The 19,492-nt window shown below is 50.9% G+C and overlaps 1 protein-coding gene across 8 annotated transcripts in view; it reads right to left on the bottom strand.

The window, feature by feature from the left end:
* The window catches only part of TRIM16 (tripartite motif containing 16), a 65,791-nt gene that overhangs the window by 15,410 nt on the left and 30,889 nt on the right, over positions 1–19,492 (bottom strand). For 6 of the 8 annotated variants that reach the window (XM_086686083.1, XM_086686082.1, XM_086686084.1 and 3 more), the window contains 2 exons: positions 12,821–12,898; positions 5,862–6,126 (listed from right to left, as the gene is read on the bottom strand). In XM_086686083.1, the coding sequence (XP_086542209.1) occupies positions 5,862–6,126; positions 12,821–12,834 (279 nt within the window). In that variant the 5' untranslated portion in view covers positions 12,835–12,898. Of the gene's footprint in view, positions 1–5,861; positions 6,521–12,820; positions 12,899–19,492 lie in introns of those variants that run through there. The other 2 variants (XM_086686088.1, XM_025920392.2) reach the window with 2 other exon arrangements.

Consider the following 19,492-nt stretch of genomic DNA (forward strand, 5'->3'; position numbering starts at 1 on the left):
GCCCCTGTAGCTGGCACGCTGCTCGTGCTCCACCAACGTCAGTGAGGCCTTCGTGGTCACCCTTTCTTGTCCCGGGTGGTGCCACCATGGCTGTGTCCCATCACGCGCTCATCGCGCCTGGAGGCAGGCAGAGCGAGCCCTCCCGCCCAAGCCAAGTGCCTGCCCGAGAACCTCGGGTTTGCCCACCCCGATCCCCACCACCTGCTTCACTCTTCCTTCCGGAGACTCCCCGAGCACCTTTCTGCCAAGAAGTGTGCCAACACATAAAGCCGAAACCTTTGCAACCTTCAAAGGCCCGACCACAAGGGCATGAATCGGCACAAAAAGAATAGTTTTTAACTGCTTTCAACAGGTTCTGTCTGCGTTTGAAGCCGTGTGTCATTTGGCCCTAAGGGAACTCAGAGGGCATAAATGATCTCTGCTTTTTCCTACAGAAACTTGGGGGCGGATTCCAGGCCCCCTTGTGAGGGTATAGGGAGGCAGGAAGGAGGCTTCGTCCCCCTCTGCAGGGGGCAGGTAACTCCTTTGCTTTGTTTTATTTTGTTTCCTTTTGCTCAGGACCTGGGATGCTGACTTGGACTAAGGGAGCCTCACGACCTCCCCACCCCAGACCTATTTGGAGGCGGAGGGAGGGTCTGGCCTTTTGGGAGCAGTCATGGAATCCTGGTCTATCTAAATGGCTTAACACAGGGGCGCCTGGGTGGTTCAGTCGGTTAAGCGTCTGACTTCGGCTCAGGTCATGATCTCACGGTTCACGGGTTCGAGCCCCGCGTCCGGCTCTGTGCTGACAGCTCAGAGCCTGGAGCCTGCTATAGATTCTCTCTCTCTCTCTCTCTCTCTGCCCCTCCCCTACTTGTGTGCTCTCTCTCTCTCTCTCAAAAACAAATAAACATTAAAAGAAGTAAATAAATAAAAGGCTTATACAGTGACCTGTCCCAGGGAAGGGGAGAAACGTGACGTGCTTGTTTAAAGGTGGTAGGAGACAGGGGCGCCTGGGTGGCGCAGTCGGTTAAGCGTCCGACTTCAGCCAGGTCACGATCTCGCGGTCCGTGAGTTCGAGCCCCGCGTCAGGCTCTGGGCGGATGGCTCGGAGCCTGGAGCCTGTTTCCGATTCTGTGTCTCCCTCTCTCTCTGCCTCTCCCCCGTTCATGCTCTGTCTCTCTCTGTCCCAAAAATACATAAACGTTGAAAAAAAAAAATTTATTAGGAGACAGAGCGGAAACACAGCCTGGCAGCGGACAACACGGGCAGCCCCAACCTGATGTGGAGCACAGGGACGCTCCCAGAGAGGAGCCGGGGAATGGGCCTTCTCCGTTGCCTGCAGACTGCCATAAAAGGAGAAAAGGACTCCTGACTACCTAAGTGGGGACCTCTTTGAGTGAGTCACCCCAGGGGAAGGCGCTGGGATTACCACAAAAGGTGGGGCCGCTTGGGGAGACCTGTATCTCCAGTTAATCCTGTTCCTAGAAAATGACAGGGTGCCCCAGGCTCTGGCTTTAGGGTTTCCCAAGATGTCATCTGTACACACTTCCGGGGGGAGGGGGGGCAGGGTGGACCCCGCACAAAAGCCAGACAGTGGCGTCAATGACTGAAGGCAGTCCTAGACGGGACGGCACTGTCTACATCAGCAAGGTAATGACATGTACAAGAGGCACAGTATTTGGAGTGTTGAGACCCGCCATTGCTGGTTATGTGATCTCTCCATGTCAGTGCATTTTTTTTTAATTTATTTTGTTTTTATTTTCTTTTTGAGAGAGAGAGAGAGACAGAGACAGAGACAGAGACGGAGCGCGAGCAGGGGAGGGGCAGAGAGAGAGGGAGACACAGAATCCGAAGAAGGCTCCAGGCTCCGAGCTGTCAGCACAGACCCTGATGTGGGGCTCGAACTCACGAACTGTGAGATCATGACCTGAGCTGAAGTTGGATGCTTAACTGACTGAGCCACCCCGGCGTCCCTCCCTGTCAGATCATTTAGCTTCTCCTCTGGTTCAGGGCCACAAGAATAGGTTAACAGAATTGTTCTTGTGGAAGGTAGCACCCAGAGCTCAGGGGTCAGACTTCAGGTCAGAGGTGCAGGTAAGAATAGCGGAGGGAAGGTGAAGGGAGAAGAAAATTCCAGGTGGTGTCGGTTCCTTTGTATTTCCATCCACACAACGTTGGTTGGTCGTTCTGGAGAGTTTGCACTTGGTAGCACAAGAGTTCTACCCGGGCTGACTTCATTCCTCAGTGGATTGGTCAGAACCTACTACACGCCAGTCCAGCCAAACAGAACATCCTCCCTGAGATATACACCCTGGTAGAATGTCTAAGGAAAAACAAGTTATGTAATAATACTGAGTCCAAAACATTTCTCAGAACTTCCAGAAGAAATTCTTTTCCTGAGTGGCCTCCAATCATCTGCCTTTTGGCTACCGGAGAATGGGCCGAGGACAATGCTGGTTCGTGTGGCTCACAGAAACTTGGCTCCTGCTCTACCTGGAGACTGTCCGTGGGCCACGTCCAGTCCTGAACTTTCTGGAACCAATGCTGAGGCTGAATGTAATGGCCTGTCACTAGTGGACGCATGATCCAAGACAGACGTCCCCCTCTCTGAGAACCCTGCCCTGGCCTCATTCCTGGTGACAACTCCGTCCTTGGAACATGTAGCTGTTCTGCTGCCTCAGCCCTCTGGCACTCCAGGGAGCCGTGGAACATTCCTTGGCTTCCTCGTTAGAGTCCAAGCTCCCCGAGGACAGACAGTGTGGTCTCACGCTTAGCCCATAGGAAGCAATCAATGATGGTTTGATAAGCTTGAGGGAGAACAGGAAAGAAGCACGTGCACTTCCTGGGTCAGGAAGCGTTCACCAGGCATGCACACACGCATGAACGCACGCATGCACGCACGCACGCACCCAGTTTCGTTCTCATAGCAGCATGCCCGTGATTCAGAGAAGGTACGGGAAATCAGCAGCCAGTGCACAAGGCCAACTGCACTGAGAGGCCTCAGGAAGCCGGCCCGGGGCGGAGAGAAGTGTCGAGGGGTCCCCATCAGGAAGAGCCGGGCTCTGGAAGCCCAGCAGGACGGAACATATAACAAAGAACACCCAACTCCCCGAATCCTGAGGTTTTGCCCCCACTGGCATAGCCGGAGACCCGAGGAGCCTCAGCAGGGGCTCCCTTGGTTAATGGAGAAATCGGTGGCTCTGTCACTCTGATGCAGGATCTCAGCTGCTTTTGTGTCCTCGTGGCTGACCCTGCCGTTTGCACTTTCCTGAAACAATGTGCCTGCTTCAGTAATTAGCCCTCAGCACTACCCAAAGTGACCTTCGCTGCAAAGGACTCCATCAGGCCGGCGCTAGCTGAAGGGCATACCAAGCTTCTGGAACCTTAATGATGTCAAGTACAACTTTCAAAATAGTCCCGGTGGCGGTTACAGCCTCATCAAGCCACTGGGTCTTCTGGGCTGGTCTCTTGGGCTCCTTTCAAGAAAGCTTTTGGCTCCTAAGATTTGGTAGAGCCAACAAGAGTCTGGCTGCACTTAGGACGTAGGCTTGCTCTCTGAGCTGAAAACAAGGGCACAGGATGGAAAGGACAAGAGCTCTGTCGTGCAGACCGGCAAGGCGGAGGTTTTGAACTGGGGCCTTTACCACAAGTCTGGGGGGTGGGGCTGTTGCATTGTACCTGTAACCGTGACGGCTTTTCGGCACCAAAAAAATGACTCTAGAGCTCCTCTACCAAGTTTTTATTTCACCTTACACAGCTCTCCCCTAGGATGTCTGAATCCAGGGTTCCGAACACGCTTTACGCAACTGTTCCCTGCTCGGAACTACAATCACCCTCCCTGTGGTGCACAAGTTTTCATTGTTTAAAAGCCAGATTGCGGGGCACCTGGGTGGCTCAGTTGGTTAAGTGTCCAACTCTTGCTTTAGGCTCAGGTCATGATCTCACAGTTCATGAGTTCCAACCCCACACATGGTATGGAGGCTGCCTGGAATTCTCTCTCTCTCTCTCTGCCTCTCCCACTCTCAGTCTCTCTATCTATCTCTACCTCTCTCAATAAACTTTAAAAAAAAAATTTTTTTTAATATCCATATTGTATCCCTTGCCAATACAGACACAGAATATTTCTGAAAGGAAACAGAAGAAAGTCGAGATAGTAGTGTTTAACTGAGGAAGGAAGCGAGGGGATCCAGGATGGGAGGGAGACCTTTTCCTGATATGGTCTATTGCAACCTTTGGTGGAGACTGGTTTTCAACATGTACGCCCATCACTTTTTCCAGGTAAATATAACAATATCCAGACATTTATACCCACAGAGAACAGCAGGACCCTTTGTACTAATATCTCTACTATATGTGTGGCAGGATTTCGGTACCAAACAGAAAGTTACAATATTGTGATCTTGGTTAGGGTCCTTCACTCATGTTCCCCGAGTAGGGTGGCTTCCCAAAAGCTTCCACGCCTCATCCCATGACTCAGTTGCCTGTATGAGTTTGGGAAAACGTGGAGGCGATAAAAAGAAATGACACCCCATAGAGTGATCTGAGGATTGGAGGAGGAGAAAATCTACAGAGTATTTGGCACACGGCAATACTTACTGAAGCCCACTTGGCTCAACTATGTAGAGCTTTTTCCTTTGACCTGTTGATAGAGAGCCTCTCCAGGATTACGAAAGAGCCTCATTCATCCTGGTCATGAGTGGCAGTGACCTGCTTTCCTGACTTGACATTCTCTAACCCTGGAAACACTGGAGGCACTTGGCAAGTGCCTTCCTGAGCTGGAGATGGTGACTCATTGACCCCTGGGCTACAGAGCTTTCCAGAACAATTCCCACTAACCCTGGAGAAAATCTGTGCCTGAGAAAGGACGCGGAGGAGGGACCCTGGCAAGTAAAGCATTCTTCCCAGAAAGCCCTTCCCTTTGCTGCCCAGGAACATTGGACTGAGGAGGAGTTGCGGTGGGTCTCCCGCCCTGTGTAGTGTAAACAGGGAGCTGTCAGCAGTATGAACATAAGGAATGTGGGAGAAAAGTCAACTGCACTTCCCTACTGAAGGAAAAAAAATAAAAAAGCGCTCATGGAGAGTCAAAGTATGAGAAACAAAGAATACACAGTAACTAAACCCATTCTCAAGAACTTCTCCAGGCTATCAGCTTTAGGGCAAAGAAAAGCCAGTTGTTCTAGAAACAGTCTCTTTATCTGATGGGAATAAAATTACAGGCTCTGTGCGTGGTGTCTCTCAGCCTCTCCTGGCGCCCCTATCTGATGAGGAACTTCCATTTTCCCTCAGTTAAGCCGTCCTTGACATCGGACCTGAAGGTAAGTGTCCAATTCTATGCTACCTTGGCATTTTTTTAAGCTCTCAGATCAGACTTCACACCGGGGGTCTCTAGAGGGGCACTTTCTACTGGTCTCCCGGGTGGGGTAAAGGGGAAAAGAGAAATCAGGCGAAAGGTTTGACTTTTTTTTTCTCTCTCTTGAACTTCTGCCAAGGTGTGCATTTCATTACTTGCCACACAGATCCAGCCAGAAGGAGACGTCACTGCCCAAAGCTCTCCAACGCCAGCACACTGCACCCAAACGCAGATCCACTGCAGAAAGCTGAGAAATGGCAGCAAGCTAGCAAGCGTGGACACACACACACACACACACACACACACACACACACACACCCAGCATGGGGACGGCGGGAGGGAGACAGGACCAGAGTGACCTGTTCCAAGTGCCCAAGGGCAAGTGCAATAGGTATTTACGCTGGACCAACAGCCATAGTGAAGTCTGCAGCCCCAGGAGCTGCAATGCGGGGTGGGGGTGGGGGGGTCCAGCCTCTCCCCGGGACGCCATCTCCCCACCTCCCTCTCCTGGATGGACCCCAGCACTCGCCTCCTTGTCCCTGCGGGCGGCATCCAAGGAGACCAAGGCGTGGCCCCTGTGCTCGTCCTGGCCGCACTCCTGGCAGACGCACTGCCCATCGGGGCGGCAGAAGGCGACCAGCGGGCTGCGGTGGGCAGGGCAGGTGCGCAGGTCCCGGTCCTTCACGGGCTCGGTCAGCTGGTGGCTGTGCAGTTTGCTGTTCTCCTGGTGAGGCCGCAGGTGCTCCTCACAATAGTTCACCATGCAGGTCAGGCAGGACTTGACCGCCTTCACCCTGCAGGTGCCGAGACAGAAGTCACATAGGACCTCCTCCTCCTCCTCCTCTTCCTCCCCAGCAGCGGCGCTATCTGGAGCCCCCTGCCCTTCAGAGCCGCCGTCCTGTGCCTCTGGCTCCCCCTGGGGGCTCCCCAGGGAGCCCGTGTCCTCTTCGGCCGGGCTGGCCGACCCAGAGTCTGGGCTGACAGTGGCCAGAGGGTGAGCGCTGATCCCGGGCAGTGGCCCTGGAGCCATGAGGTCCAGCTCGGCCATCTGGAAGACTCTGGCGGCGAGGCTGTCCTTCCTCTGCCCCTCGGGCCGGGATCTGCACAGCCCGAGTCAGACGAGAAAACCACGCCTAACTGACTACAGCTGTCACAGGAGTTGAACTGTTTCCGCCCTCCCGGAGGAAGCCCAGTTAGTCATTACTCTGCCCGGGGCTTGGCCGGCAGCCAGGGCCGTGATGACGAGGCGAGGCGGCTAGGTTATTCGGGCTGCCCGTGGCCACTCAGAACATCTCCCCATGGGCTCCGGCCCCTCCTGGGGTCCAGCCCCAAAACTTCTATTCTTGCGTGAATCATTGGAACCCCATGGGCTCAGCCGAAGACCACGTGTGTCTGTGGCTGCTCCGGAAAGAATTAGAGATTCCTGAGCTCTGCCGTAAAAAGCCTGCGTCGCTTTACGTGGCTTGATTTTTTGTTTGCATTTTGTTTTGTTTTGTTTTTTAGTTTATTTATTTATTTTGAGAGAGTGCATGGGCAAGCGGGCTAGGGGCAGGGAGGGAGAGAGAGAAACCCAAGCCGGTTCTGGGCTATCAGCGGAGAGCCCCATGTGGGGCTTGATCTTGTGACCCATGACGTTGTGACCTGAGCTGAAGTCAAGAGTCAGATGCCTAACCGACTGAGCCGCCCAGGCACCCCTGTTGGCATTTTTTAAAGGGATCTAAACTACATTTTTAGAAGTCCTTACAAGGACATCAACGATATGGCAGGCCCTTCCCATCTCATAGAACCAGACATGAGGCATCTAGGAAAAGGAGGATATACGCCTCTGACCCTGACCTTGGCCACATCACCTTCTCACAAAAGTGTGTTCAGAGGGAATCAGAGAGTCAGGGAAGAATGTGTCTCCTTCAACATAAAGCTCCATTCAGACAGCTCTCCCAGGCCATGCCTCCCACCCCATGGTTCCTAGAAAGAGGTATGTCCCAAGAAACAGCCCCTTTGCCCACTCAATAAAGTGTTGCTGGACACAGCGTGTGAGTTTCCCCACACTGCCATTACAGGGTACCACAGACTGGTTTGATATAAACAACAGAAATGAATTGTTTCATGGTTTTTTTGGCTAAAGTCGAAGATCAAGGTGTCAGCTGGGTTGGTCTCTTCTGAGGTCTCTCTCCTTGGCTTACAGATGGCCGTCTTCTCCCCATGTTTTCATATGGCCATCCCTCTGGGTGGGTCTCTGTGTCCTAATCTCCTCTTCTTATAAGGACACCAGTCATATTGAATTAGGGCCCACCCTAGTGACCGACTCTTCATTACCACTTGATTTTTTTTTTAATGTGTTTATTTTTGAGAGAGAGAGAGAGAGAGAGAGCATGAGAGAGCATGTGTGAGCAGGGGAGAGGCAGAGACAGAGAGGGGGACAGAGGATCTGAAGCGGCCTCCACACTGACAGCAGAGAGCCCGATGCAGGGCTCGAACTCACAAACCAGGAAATCATGACCTGAGCTGAAGTCAGACACTCAAGCAACGGAGCCACCCAGACACCGCTTCGTTACCACTTTAAAGACCCTGTCTCCAGATACAGTCATCATCTTACCAGGTACTGGGAGTCAGGAATGCAACATATAAATTTGGGAGAGAAAGACACAATTCAGCCCATAACCCATGGCCAGAGGATGAGCCAGGAAGCATCCAACTCCTTAAAAGAAAGGCGCTCCCAGGCATTGCCACTGGGTGGGGATACACATTATTCTTCGTATCTGTCAGATTGGGCAGCCCTCCCAAACATTCGAGAAATCCAGAGGCTGCTCAGAGTTAGACAGAACGGAGACTGTAAAAATCCTTCTCAGCTGCAGCCCTGTTATATTTTCCACATGCATCGAATATTCACATCATGATTGCCTACAAGCAGCCCTTTCTAGCAATATAAAGTTTCCAAAGTGTCCCTGTCCTGAATACTGTCATCCACTGTTGAAGAGCCCCCCCCCCGCCCCCCAAGAAGAGGTTTCCCTGTATTTAACTGCATGGTTGGTTTTTAGACGCCCTCAGCCAGGAGGGAAAGGAACTGGCTTCTGCGGGTTCACACTGTTCTCAGAACTTTCTCCAGTATTAACGGACAAGGCTGCCTTCCTTCCTATCCTTTTTGTAGAAAGACAGTTCCACTGAAGCGGAACTGGTCCACCCACAAGCTTAGAGCCTTTGATCTTTCTCGGGAGGAGGAGGGAAAGTGGCTTGCCTGACCCGTTCCACAGCCTCCAGGGATGATCAGAGGGTACTGAGACAGCCAGCCTGGTTCCCACCTAGCCTCTCCCCAGCCTCCCATTCTTTCCTTTGCCTTCTCCTTCCCACCCTCTCCTTCCTTCCTTCCTTCCTTCCTTCCTTCCTTCCTTCCTTCCTTCCTTCCTTCCTCCCTTCCTCCCTCCCTCCCTCCCTCCTTTTCTTTCTTTCTTTCTTTCTTTCTTTCTTTCTTTCTTTCTCTCTCTCTCTCTCTCTCTTTCTTTCTTTCTTTCTTTCTTTCTTTTGAAACAGAGACGGAGAGCATGAGCAGAGGAGGGACACAGAGGGAGATACAGAATCCGAAACAGGCTCCAGGCTCCCAGCTGTCAGCACAGAGCCCGACGCGGGGCTGGAACCCACGAACCGTGAGATCATGACCTGAGCCGAAGTTGGACGCTCGACCCACTGAGCCACCCAGGCGCCCTCCACCCTCTCTCCTTTTACGCAGTTTCCCCGCCTGCCCCATTCTCCACCGCCAACCCTAAAGGGCAGTTGTGGGCATACTCAGCCCTTCTCTGCCTCCCCACTGGAGCCTAAGGTAGCAGAGGGTCCACGGCGGCCTGGAGGACAGGAAATCTGAATTTCAGTCCCAGCCTGGCCTGAGAATATATTTTGTCCCCACAAAACGTGAGTTTCCCCATGCATAAAATGAGCATGTCAGCCTCCGTCAGGTCTAGAAAACAGAGGCCTGGTTGGGCTCTCTGGGGGAACTGTGTTGCCTCTGAGTTCACGTCCGAGCTTACTGGGAGAGTGGAGGTCCTCTGGGGGCCTGCGTCTAGCCCTCTGGGGACCACAGCATTCTCCACTGCTTCTAAATCCCCTGCACCCCCCGGCCTTGAAGCAGAACCTTCCAGATGACAGTGGTGGCCCTGAGCTCTGAGCCTTCTTCCTGGGGAGGTGGTGCGTTTCACTAGGCCTCCAAAACCCTGGCTCAACACTTGGGTACCAGAAGATTGGGGCTGTCCCGCGGATCTCTGAAACCCGCAATTCCCTGCTGAACCAAGCGTTCCCCATAACCACCCCTCTCCTCCTGCTGCAGCCCGGGGGCACCCCAATATCCTCAGTCTTTCTCAGACAGTTCCCTCTGCCCACTTGACCTAACTTGGATTGGGCTTGTCCCAAAGTCTCCTGCCACCTCTCAACTGGCTGTGTTCCTTCTCTCCCCTTCACGAGCCAGGGCCGGGTGGGCATCGTCCATGCTCCCCAATCACAACATGCAGACGGCTGTCCCCCCCCCCAGCCCTCCTGTCTACTGCCCCACCCCCCCCACACTCAGCCGCCGGCCTCTACCCACCTCTCCGCCATGCCCCTTGTTCATGGGACCCTGCAGCTCCTGGACCACAGCCTCCGTCTCCAACCCTGCCCTGCCGCCCTTCTCAGAGCCTGCACCCCTGCGTGTTTCTGTGGCCACCTCATTGCTGAGGACCTTTTCGTTGGCCGCCCACTCTATGGTCACACGTGGATTTTTTTTTTTTTTTTTTACTGTGGTAAAATACACACGACATCAAACGTGCCCTCCTTAACCGTTTTGGTGACGTTAAGTACATCCGCATTTTGTACCGCCCTCACCGCCATCTGTCTGCAGACTCCTTCCCTCTTCCCCAACTGAACCTGTCCCCATTCAAGCCTAACTCCCCAACCCTCTGCCCCCACCCCAGCCCCCCCGCAGCCAGCCTTTGACGTTCTGCCTCTGTGGATCTGATGATTCCAGGTGCCCCCACATAAGTGGACTCATACGGTCTTCCTCCTTCTGGGTCCAGCTTGTGTCCTTCGGCATAAGGTCCCTAGGGTCCATTCCTGGTGTAGCCCATGTTAGAATTCCCTTCCTTCCTCACCTACGTGTTTTGCATTCACCAGAAACCTCTGTCTCCAAAATCAGGAATGGGAAAGTTTACGCTCTGACTATACCTGTAAGCTCCCTCGCTTAAATGCCCCATGGGGTCGCCTGGGTGGCTCAGTTGGTTGAGCGTCCAATTTCAGCTCGGTGGGGATCTCACGGTTCGTGAGTTTGAGCCCTGTATCGGGCTGTGTGCTGTCAGCCCGGGGCCTGCTTTGGATCCTCTGTCCCCCACTCGCTCTCTGCCCCTCCCCCGCTCAAGCTATTTCTCGCTCAAAAATAAATCAACATTAAAAAGAAAAAAAAGCAACGCCCCCCGGAAGAAGGCGCCTCGGGTCCAGCAGGCCAATAACGCACTGCCCCTCGCCAGGTCCTCTTTGTCATCCCCTGCCTCGTGTCTTCACGTTCCTCTCAGCTTCTTTTAGATTCCATGGCTCGGCACAAGCACGGTCCCCTTTCCACCCTCCATGTCAGCCTCCTGGCAACCCCCAGAATGCCAAATAGGCCCCCTTTCCACCTTCCTTGAGCCTGCATTTCAAGGTGAGGGTCATTGGAGTAAAATCCCCAACTGCACAGAGAAGCACCTGGTAAATTCAAGATGGATGGATCCATGGATCATTAGTTACCCTCCAGCCCCATGCCCCCTCCCCCCCCCCCATTGCATAGCCATCCTGCTGTGTTCTTCTAGGTATGCTGTCTCTTCCCTCCCTCACTTCTCAACCCTCTTCCTTCTTCCTACCTCCCCTTTGTGCAGAGGATCTGGGCTCATGCTTTCCGTGCAAAGTGCAATCGAAGCCACTGCTCCTGTCGCCTCTCCCCTCCCTCCCTCCCTCCCTCTGCAGTGGCAGCGCGGTCTCTAGGTCTATAAAAGTCTAAGTCCTTCCTCAAGTGCAATGGACTCTCCCCTCTTCCACTCACCTTAGCAGGGACTCTGCCCTTCCGTTACACTCCTTCCTACGCCCTTATTCTGGCCCTCTCCACTGGATAGCTGCCGTCAATTTGCAAACATACTCTAGTATTTTCCATAAAAAGAATTTTTTTTTCTCCTGAACTTACGTGCCCTTAACAACTCAGACCCACGGGTCTCAACTTCATGCCCCGCCCCCAGCAAAGTCTTGCCAGACCACTGGCCTTTTTACCCTGCCCCCCACTGTTTATCCAGCACCTGTCACTTGAGTGAATGAGTGAATGACTATGTATCATTTGTGCTTTAGGTCTGCTGAACGCGTGCATGAATGAATGAATGAATGAATGAGGGACCCTGTATGGCTCGCCTGCCCCTACAGGCTCCTCTGATCTGCCTAAGGTCCCTTCTAACTAGAAGGTGGACTCTTTCTGACCCTTGTCCGTTTCCTGTTCCAGGCTCTTGTGAGGAGCCGGGGCTCTAACCGAAGCCATCTGCCTTCCATGGTCACTGAGAGAGAGTCTTGCTTGACCCCTCCAGCAGCAAGAAGTGACCCCAAAGTTCTGGGTGCCATTCTCTTCCCACCCCTGACTCTGGTCAGTTCAGCTCTGACCTCCAAGTCCTGCGGGGCATTGTGACAGCTGCTGGTTGGTTTCTACCAGCAGATGATTCTATGCAATTCACTGAGATCAATTCAGGCAGAGGGATGGTCCTGTGGCGGCGAGGCTCGGTCCAGGGTTAACTGGACACCACTCACATCCACCCCAAACTTTTGCCCTTGTATATAGTAGAGTGTCTCTCTTTTCTTTACAAAACTAACATGATGTCGCCTAGGTATCCTTTTCTGAGTCAGACCTGCCTCCAGGAATGTGAGGGCCAAGTGGTGGTTTGGTATTCCTTTCCAGAATTAAGGGAGGTTTCCCTACCTAGAATTTTGAGGATTCGAATTCTAACAAGCCATTTTCTAACCAATTTGTAGGTAGGCAGGTCATTATTAATCTTTCTTCTCCAGCTGACTTTGTGACAAATAATCCCACAAACTGGCAAACTCCCTAAAAGGTATGTAAACAATAAATGCCAACTGATTCCCTCCAGTTTGTTGGTTTAAGGTCATCACCTTGGGGAATCTGGAACAGTTCAAGAAGAGTTTTCTCAACCCAAGGACTCTACATGGCAGTTTCTGGCTAAAGGAACTCCTCAAGCTTTTCTCCTAAGCAAACAGCTTCCCATTTGTCTCTTCAAAAATCTCACCAGAGGCACCTGGATGGCTCAGTCAGTTGAGCGTCCGGCTCTTGATTTCAGCTCAGGTCATGATCTCATGGCTCACGAGTTCGAGCCCCGTGTCAGGCTCTGCCCGGACAGTGCGTAGCCTCCTTGGGATTCTCTCTCCCTCCCTCTCTCTCTGCCTCTCCCCTGCTCTTTCTCTCTCTCAAAATAAATAAACTTTTAAAAGAAAAAACAAAAATCTCACCAGATTTTTTTCATTTGAGTCTCTGCTGAGCCACACAGAGCTGTGATTCACAAATGTAGATAATATCTGTCCATGAGCCTGTAGAAATTAAGAAAAATCAGTCCATCAGACTGAGAAAATACAAATAATATAATGAAATTGTCATAAATCTGAATTTGATTGATTGTAAGGGATTACACTTTATTGAGCTTGTGTCCTGTGCCCTTTTCTGGAATGAAACCCCTCATCTTTTATGAACCTCTGGTGATAACAGCGTGGGTGGAGGTATCTGGAAGAGTTACGTCTAAGACAACCCTCCAAATTCACTCTGCCATTTTTCTGCCAAAGATCCCAACGTCTGGGAACCATGGAACCAGAGGATAGATCATTCTTCCAGAAACCAGCTCAGAATGTTCCTGGTTCACCTGGGGATGGGAGTCCCATGGACTTTCTGGCCTGGGATCGTTATCAGCAAACTGATCCCCAGCCCCCCTTTTCTCCTAAAATCAGAAGATGGCCTCTTGGATTGTGTTTGGTGGTTGGTTCTTGCTGGCAAAACAAGAGAACAAACTGAAAGGTAGAACAGAGCTTAAGGACCGGAACGATCATGGCACTTAGTTTTGGCACATGATGGTTATAAGCAGCCCTTACCCCAGCCCCCTAGCCTCCTATCTCTTTGTGGTCCCCTCGGGAAGGAAGGACTGCCCCAGGGTGTTGCACAAGCCTTCTCTAAGTCACAGGGACATCCATGTTGGTTCGGAAGACAGGGTTGCACACTCAGATAGGGTCTGTCTTGCCCAGCGCCCAGCGAATGCCTAAGGCCTCCTGCTTTGGCTGGAAAAAAACAGCCCAAATCAGCTTCAACTCCCCTTTACCTACAGACAGCCTCCAACTGTCGGCGACACAGAATTTCCTCTGCCCTTCAAGTCCCTCTAGCCAGACTAAAAATCAAAGTAACACGAGGCCGATAAACAGGAGATCAAATTTGCTTTTGTACACACGGGGCATCCAGGCAGACTTGGAAATTGCAAAGACAGTCAGGCAAAGTGAGGTGTGTATGTCATTCTGAACTAAGGAAAACGGGGTAGGGAGGAGTCTGGGGCTTAAAGGGAAAAGAAAATGCAATTCAGAGGAAGATGCCAAAGAGTTAGTTAATGTTTGGTAAATAAGTGTTTGCTGGGCCACTCAGAAAGGATGGCACGTAGAGGACTTTGATCAAACAGGTCTTGCCAGTCCCTCTTGTCCACCGTGCACCATGCCTCCCCATTCGTATCATTATGCAGCTTCTCTGCTCTCCTGGAGCTTTTAGGCTGAATTCTCTTAGGCAGTTGTAGGGGAGGTAAAAACCTTCTCCTGAATCTGCTGGGGTTTTTTACTGCATTTTTTTAAATGTTTATTTATCTTTGTGAGAGAGACAGAGAGAGAGAGAGAGAGAGAGAGAGAGAGAGAGAGAGAGAGCACAAGTGGGGGAGGGAGCAGAGAGAGAGAGAGAGGGAGACACAGAATCTGAAGCAGGCTCCAGGCTCCAAGCTGTCAGCACAGAGCGCAAGGCGGGGCTCAAACTCAGAAACCACGAGATTGTAAGGGTTAAACTGTAGTGTAGGGCTAACCTGTAGCTGGAGAGATAACAGCTTCCTTTTGACACTGAAGGTTAAGAGATAACAGCCTTCCTTTACTCTTGTAAATTACACTTCATACTCTTGTAAATTAGGCTTCACCAGCTAAGGAAACAAAAGTTCAAAGCATCAGAGGCAGGGTCAAGGAGATCCACTGGTTGCAACTTAACAGCAGAAAGTCTAAAATAATCACCCCATCCGGGAACTGTTTCTAACTCAGCTGGGAACTATTTCTTTGTTCTGTTCCCAGGTGATGATAAAATGATGTGATCGGCTATAAAAACTCTGTACCCCGGCTGTTCGAGGCTGCACTCTGATCAAAAGTGTTGGTCCCGATCGGTCGGCCTTGCCTCTCATTGCAATAAACTTCGTTGTGACTGTCACTGGTGCCCCTAGCATTGTTTCAGGAGTCGTGTGGATGCAACAAGATCATGACCTGAGCCGAAGTTGGACACTTAACCAACTGAGCCACCCAGGAGCCCCAACTGCTTTTTAACTCAAGGTAATCTCCGTGCCAAAGTGGCCCATCTTGGGAAGGCCTGCCCTCGGCCCTGCCCTCGGCCCCTATACAGCAAAGCAAGTACATCAAGGTTGTTTCTTCCCTAAGCCACAGAAGGGCTAGTACTGCGTTGTCCCCAGGCTCCTTCTTGTTTGCCAAAGAGGTGTGGCCAGGGTGCACCTTGACCACCTCTTCTCAAACCCTGGGGCCACCAGGAGCCAAAGCTGGACCTCATCATGGGGAGTCTCCAGTGGGCTGGAAATGGAGAGCTGAGGAATTTGACCATACTCCCCGGTTCTTAATAGATTTCAGACCCTTCTGTGGTATACAGTTAGCGCATTCATCTGACTATGCTCTGTTGAATCTCGGTATCAACCTCCGTAACAACTCCAAGAACCGCGGTATAATAAAGCCCAAAGCAATCACGCAAGTTAAATTCTCATGATCTTTATGGGTTAGGCCTACAGTGGCAAAATAACCTGCCTGTAACAAGAGAAATAAATCTTTTTTTTTTTTTTAATTTATTTATTTTCAGAGAGAGAAGGGGGGGGAGGTGGCACAGAGAGAGAGGAAGAGAGAGAGAGATTCCCAAGCAGGCTCTGCACTGTCGGCACAGAGCCTGACATGGGGCTTGAACTCACAAACTGTGAGACCCCAGCCCGGGGCAGAAATCAAGAGCCGGATGCTCAACCGACTAAGCCACCCAGGTGTCCCATGAAATCAGTCTTTTAAAGTAACGAATGTTCTCCCTTGCCCTGGAGATGGAAGATGGGTTCCCAGTTTGGCTTCCCCAGAGACCCTAAGCCGACTGTTGTTTTGGTTACTGCTGGCTTTCTGGAAGTTAGATAGCCCATCCAGGCCCCGTCAAAATGGGAGCCGAAACAGCAGCTCAGTAAAGCTAATGGCCAGGGCAGTCGGGCTTCTGGACGGGGAGGAGCCAAGCAGTGTGCAGGACCCGGATTGGGGGGGGGGGGGTGGGCTCTTTGATTTACTAGTGAGGTGCAGACCTTCAGAGATAGAAGGAACCTTAGAAAATCATCCTCTCCACACTCCTCCTTCCCAACATTTATGAATAAGAAAACTCAGACCCAGAGAACACAAGTGTCTGATGTCAGATAAATAAAAAAGATGTACGGATGGCAACATGGGGGAGCCTCAGCATCCTGACCCCCCAGAGAGCAGAGTGAGTGGAAAATAGGGGCACCTGGGTGGCTCAGTCAGTTGAGCGTCCAACTTCGGCTCAGGTCAAGATCCTCACAGTTCGTGAGTTCGAGCCCCACGTTGGGCTTCCATACTGACAGCTCAGAGCCTGGAGCCTGCTTCGGATTCTGTGTCTCCCTCTCTCTCTGACCCTCCCCAGCTTGAGCTCTGTCTCTCTCTCTCCCTCTCTCAAAACTAAATAAACATTAAAAAAAAAAAAAAGGAAAAGGAGTCAAAGCATTGACCACAGTCTGTGTGCCTGTGGGCATGTATGGGACTGGAAGTGCTGGTTCTGATCAAAGCAGGGCTTGAAAATCACCCAAACCCAGCAACTCCCAGGGAGCTGCCAGTCAGCCCAGAGGTGGACACAGACTTGCCAAGGGACAAGGAGAACAAAAATGGGCATCTGGGCTGTGGAGAGTGAGTCTGGGATGCAGTGGGAGCCCATGTGTCATGAAGGGAAGGAAACATTCTCCCACTACCCTCAAGGTCTCCTGGCTGGACCAAGAATTAAATTTGCATGAGACAGATTGGGGGGGGGGGGGGGCAGGGGAATCAAGGTTTTATCATGTGCACAGGGAGACCCAGTGCACAGTCTGGGTCTAGTGAAACTGAGATCTAAAGAAATGACCAAGGCAGGAAGTTTTTATACTTTTTTTTTTTTTTTTTTTTTTTTTAGAGACAGTAAATCTGTGAGGAATTGACAGGACAAAGAAAACTTAATTTGGGAGCCTCGATTAGTGAGGAATTCTAAGCAGAATTTGGGCTGGGGGAGTAAATGAGTAAAAAATAACAAGGGTTGTTTATACAGAGTTTCTCGCTCTAAAGTTCCCACCTCTGGTGATAAGGGTATCTCTGACTTCCTGATACAGGGAGGGTGCCTTTCACACAGGAGATTTATTCTGCTTTCAGGGGGAGGGTCCTTCTTGAATAGGCTGTCTCTTAAGTAACTTTTACTTAAAATAACCAATATATCAAAGTGGCACTTCTGGGGGCAGCCAGCCCTTGGTCCCTATAGTTGTCTACAAAGAGAACCAGGCCTGGTCCCATGGGGAAGCACTGCCAGGCACCACACAGACAGGGAAGAAGGGGTTTCCCAAGGAGAGAGGAAGCATGGGAGAAATGGGGTCCCTGCAAGAAGCCAGAGCTGCCAGAAGTTCCAGAACCTTCCTTCATCAGCTCAAGCAGACTGGTAAAGAGGACCATGAGGGGGCCTGGGCAGCACAAATAGGACACTCAAAGCAATCCAGAAAATGTACGGCCCTAAACTGGCTGATGCATCTCTGCATGTGGGCTTGGATGAGGCTCAAAGTCTGTACACTATTGTTAATACTCCTATCAATATCAGTGCTAAGGGCTTTACGTATCTTATGTGAGCTAATCTTCACAGCCACCTCCAGGGAGAGGTGCTATTCCTATTCCTATTTCGTAGATGAGGAAATTAAACTAATAAATTTAAGCCAATTGGGCTTGAATCACCTGCCTCCAGCCGCTACGCTGGCTTCTGAACGAGCCGGCATTTGAACCTAGCAGGCTGACTCCGGAGCCTGTGATGCTAACTGAACACGTCTACAATCTCTTTGAGAATGTGAGTTTTGTTAGCTCTCCCCCAGCAATCTTACAATCAGTTCCATTCATTCATTCATTTATGAGAAAGAGAGCATGAGCGAGGTAGGGGCAGAGAGGGAGAGAGAGAATCCCAAACAGGTTCTGCACTCTCAGCATAGACCCGGTGCAGGGCAAACCCACGAACTGTGAGATCATGACCTGAGCCAAAATCAGCCACCCAAGCACCCCTATTTTTTTTTTTTTTAAATAAGAAGTAAAGACTACTGACCTACATTCCCTGAACAAAGGAAGGAAAAAAAAATTTTTTTTCTTTCCAAACCAAAACCTGCCCCTCCCTCCAAGGATTCTTTGTGGCCATCCGAGGACAATGATTTGGTTTCTCTATAAATAATAAACTCACTGCCTGGGGAAGTCCTCTCCCTGGGGGGAAGATGCTAGGTTTCAGGAGCCACTGAAGCTTTCGTCTTAATTCCACTCCCCCTGGGGACCCTCCTTTGCTCAAACGGTTTCAATTTCCACCTCATTGTTGCAAACCAGATGGTTGCAGAATGCTCTGTGTTTCTGCAAGCTGACTGGGTGGAGGGAGCCTAACATCTGTGCATTTGGCTTTCCTGGAATTGAGGGGGCAGCCTTCCTCCAAAGCAGGATGCAGACTCAGCGACTAAATAAAACATCAAGAGTGCTCAAAAGAAGACATCGGATCTATTACCTCCGTGAGAGTAAAATAAAGACTGTCTTGTGTTTTAGTAGGAAGGAAACAAGCTTATTAAACAGGGGACTTGAGTGTTTTTGTTATGGGAGGAATCCAGATAGAGTCAGAAGTGTCAGGTGGTTAACTGTCTATCCCTCTGGCCTAGCACCTACCAGCTGTGTGACCCTGGTAAGTATTTTGACCTCTCTGAGCCTTAGTGTTCTCATCTGTCAAATGGGGATGCAATATCTGCTCCTACTAATTTACATTTTTGAAAACATTTTTAATGTTTATTTTTGAGAGAGAGAGAGCGGGGGGAGGGGAGGCAGAGGGAGAGGGAGACACAGAATCCTGAGCTGTCAGCACAGAGCCCGATGCGGGGCTTGAACCACAAACCATGAGCCCCTGACCTGAGCCGAAGGTGGACGCTTAACCGACTGAGCTGCCCAGGCACCCCAATTTTGTGAAAAAATTGAAAAAGACATCCTATAAATGCAAGTAGATTTATACACACCAGGTATTTGATGAGCTAAGGCTCCCTCAAAGGAGTTTTGTCAAGCTGTGACACAAGAAACAGGCCAAGGATGACGTTCTGTAGGCAGAGAGGGTTAGGGGTCCCCAGAAAAAGACAAGACATAGCTTTCTTAACATTTTAGGCCCCCAGGCGTTTTGTGATCCATGCTTGACTACTTGCTGGAACACATTTCCTCCAGACCTTCCTGGGATATGTTAAAATTTCAGAAAAACAGACCTCAGTAATTAATGATTTTAAGGGAATAGAAAAATGTAAAAACAAACAGCCACTACGGATGCAGTTTGAAGCCGGGTGCGGGAGCCAATGGCCAAGAATGAATTCTTGAGCCGTTTTTTGGTGCAAAAAGGTGTTTTTATTATAGCACAGGGACAGGACCTATATGAGCAGAAAGGGCTGCATTGTAAGTGAGAGGACTGGCTGATTATGTAAAATTTTCTATACTGTGGAGGGGAGGGTGATGTTAGGGCTCCAGGAAATTGAGTCTGTAGGTTTCTGAAGGTCTGGTTATTGCTAAGATTGCTTTTTTTCTTGTAAATCACTAAGACAGTGGCAAACTGGGGGCGCATGGATGGCTCAGTCGGTT

The sequence above is a fragment of the Puma concolor genome, chromosome E1, assembly GCF_028749965.1.
Source record: "Puma concolor isolate L17-30 chromosome E1, mPumCon1.1.hap2, whole genome shotgun sequence".
In the NCBI taxonomy this organism is placed as follows: Eukaryota; Metazoa; Chordata; class Mammalia; order Carnivora; family Felidae; genus Puma; species Puma concolor.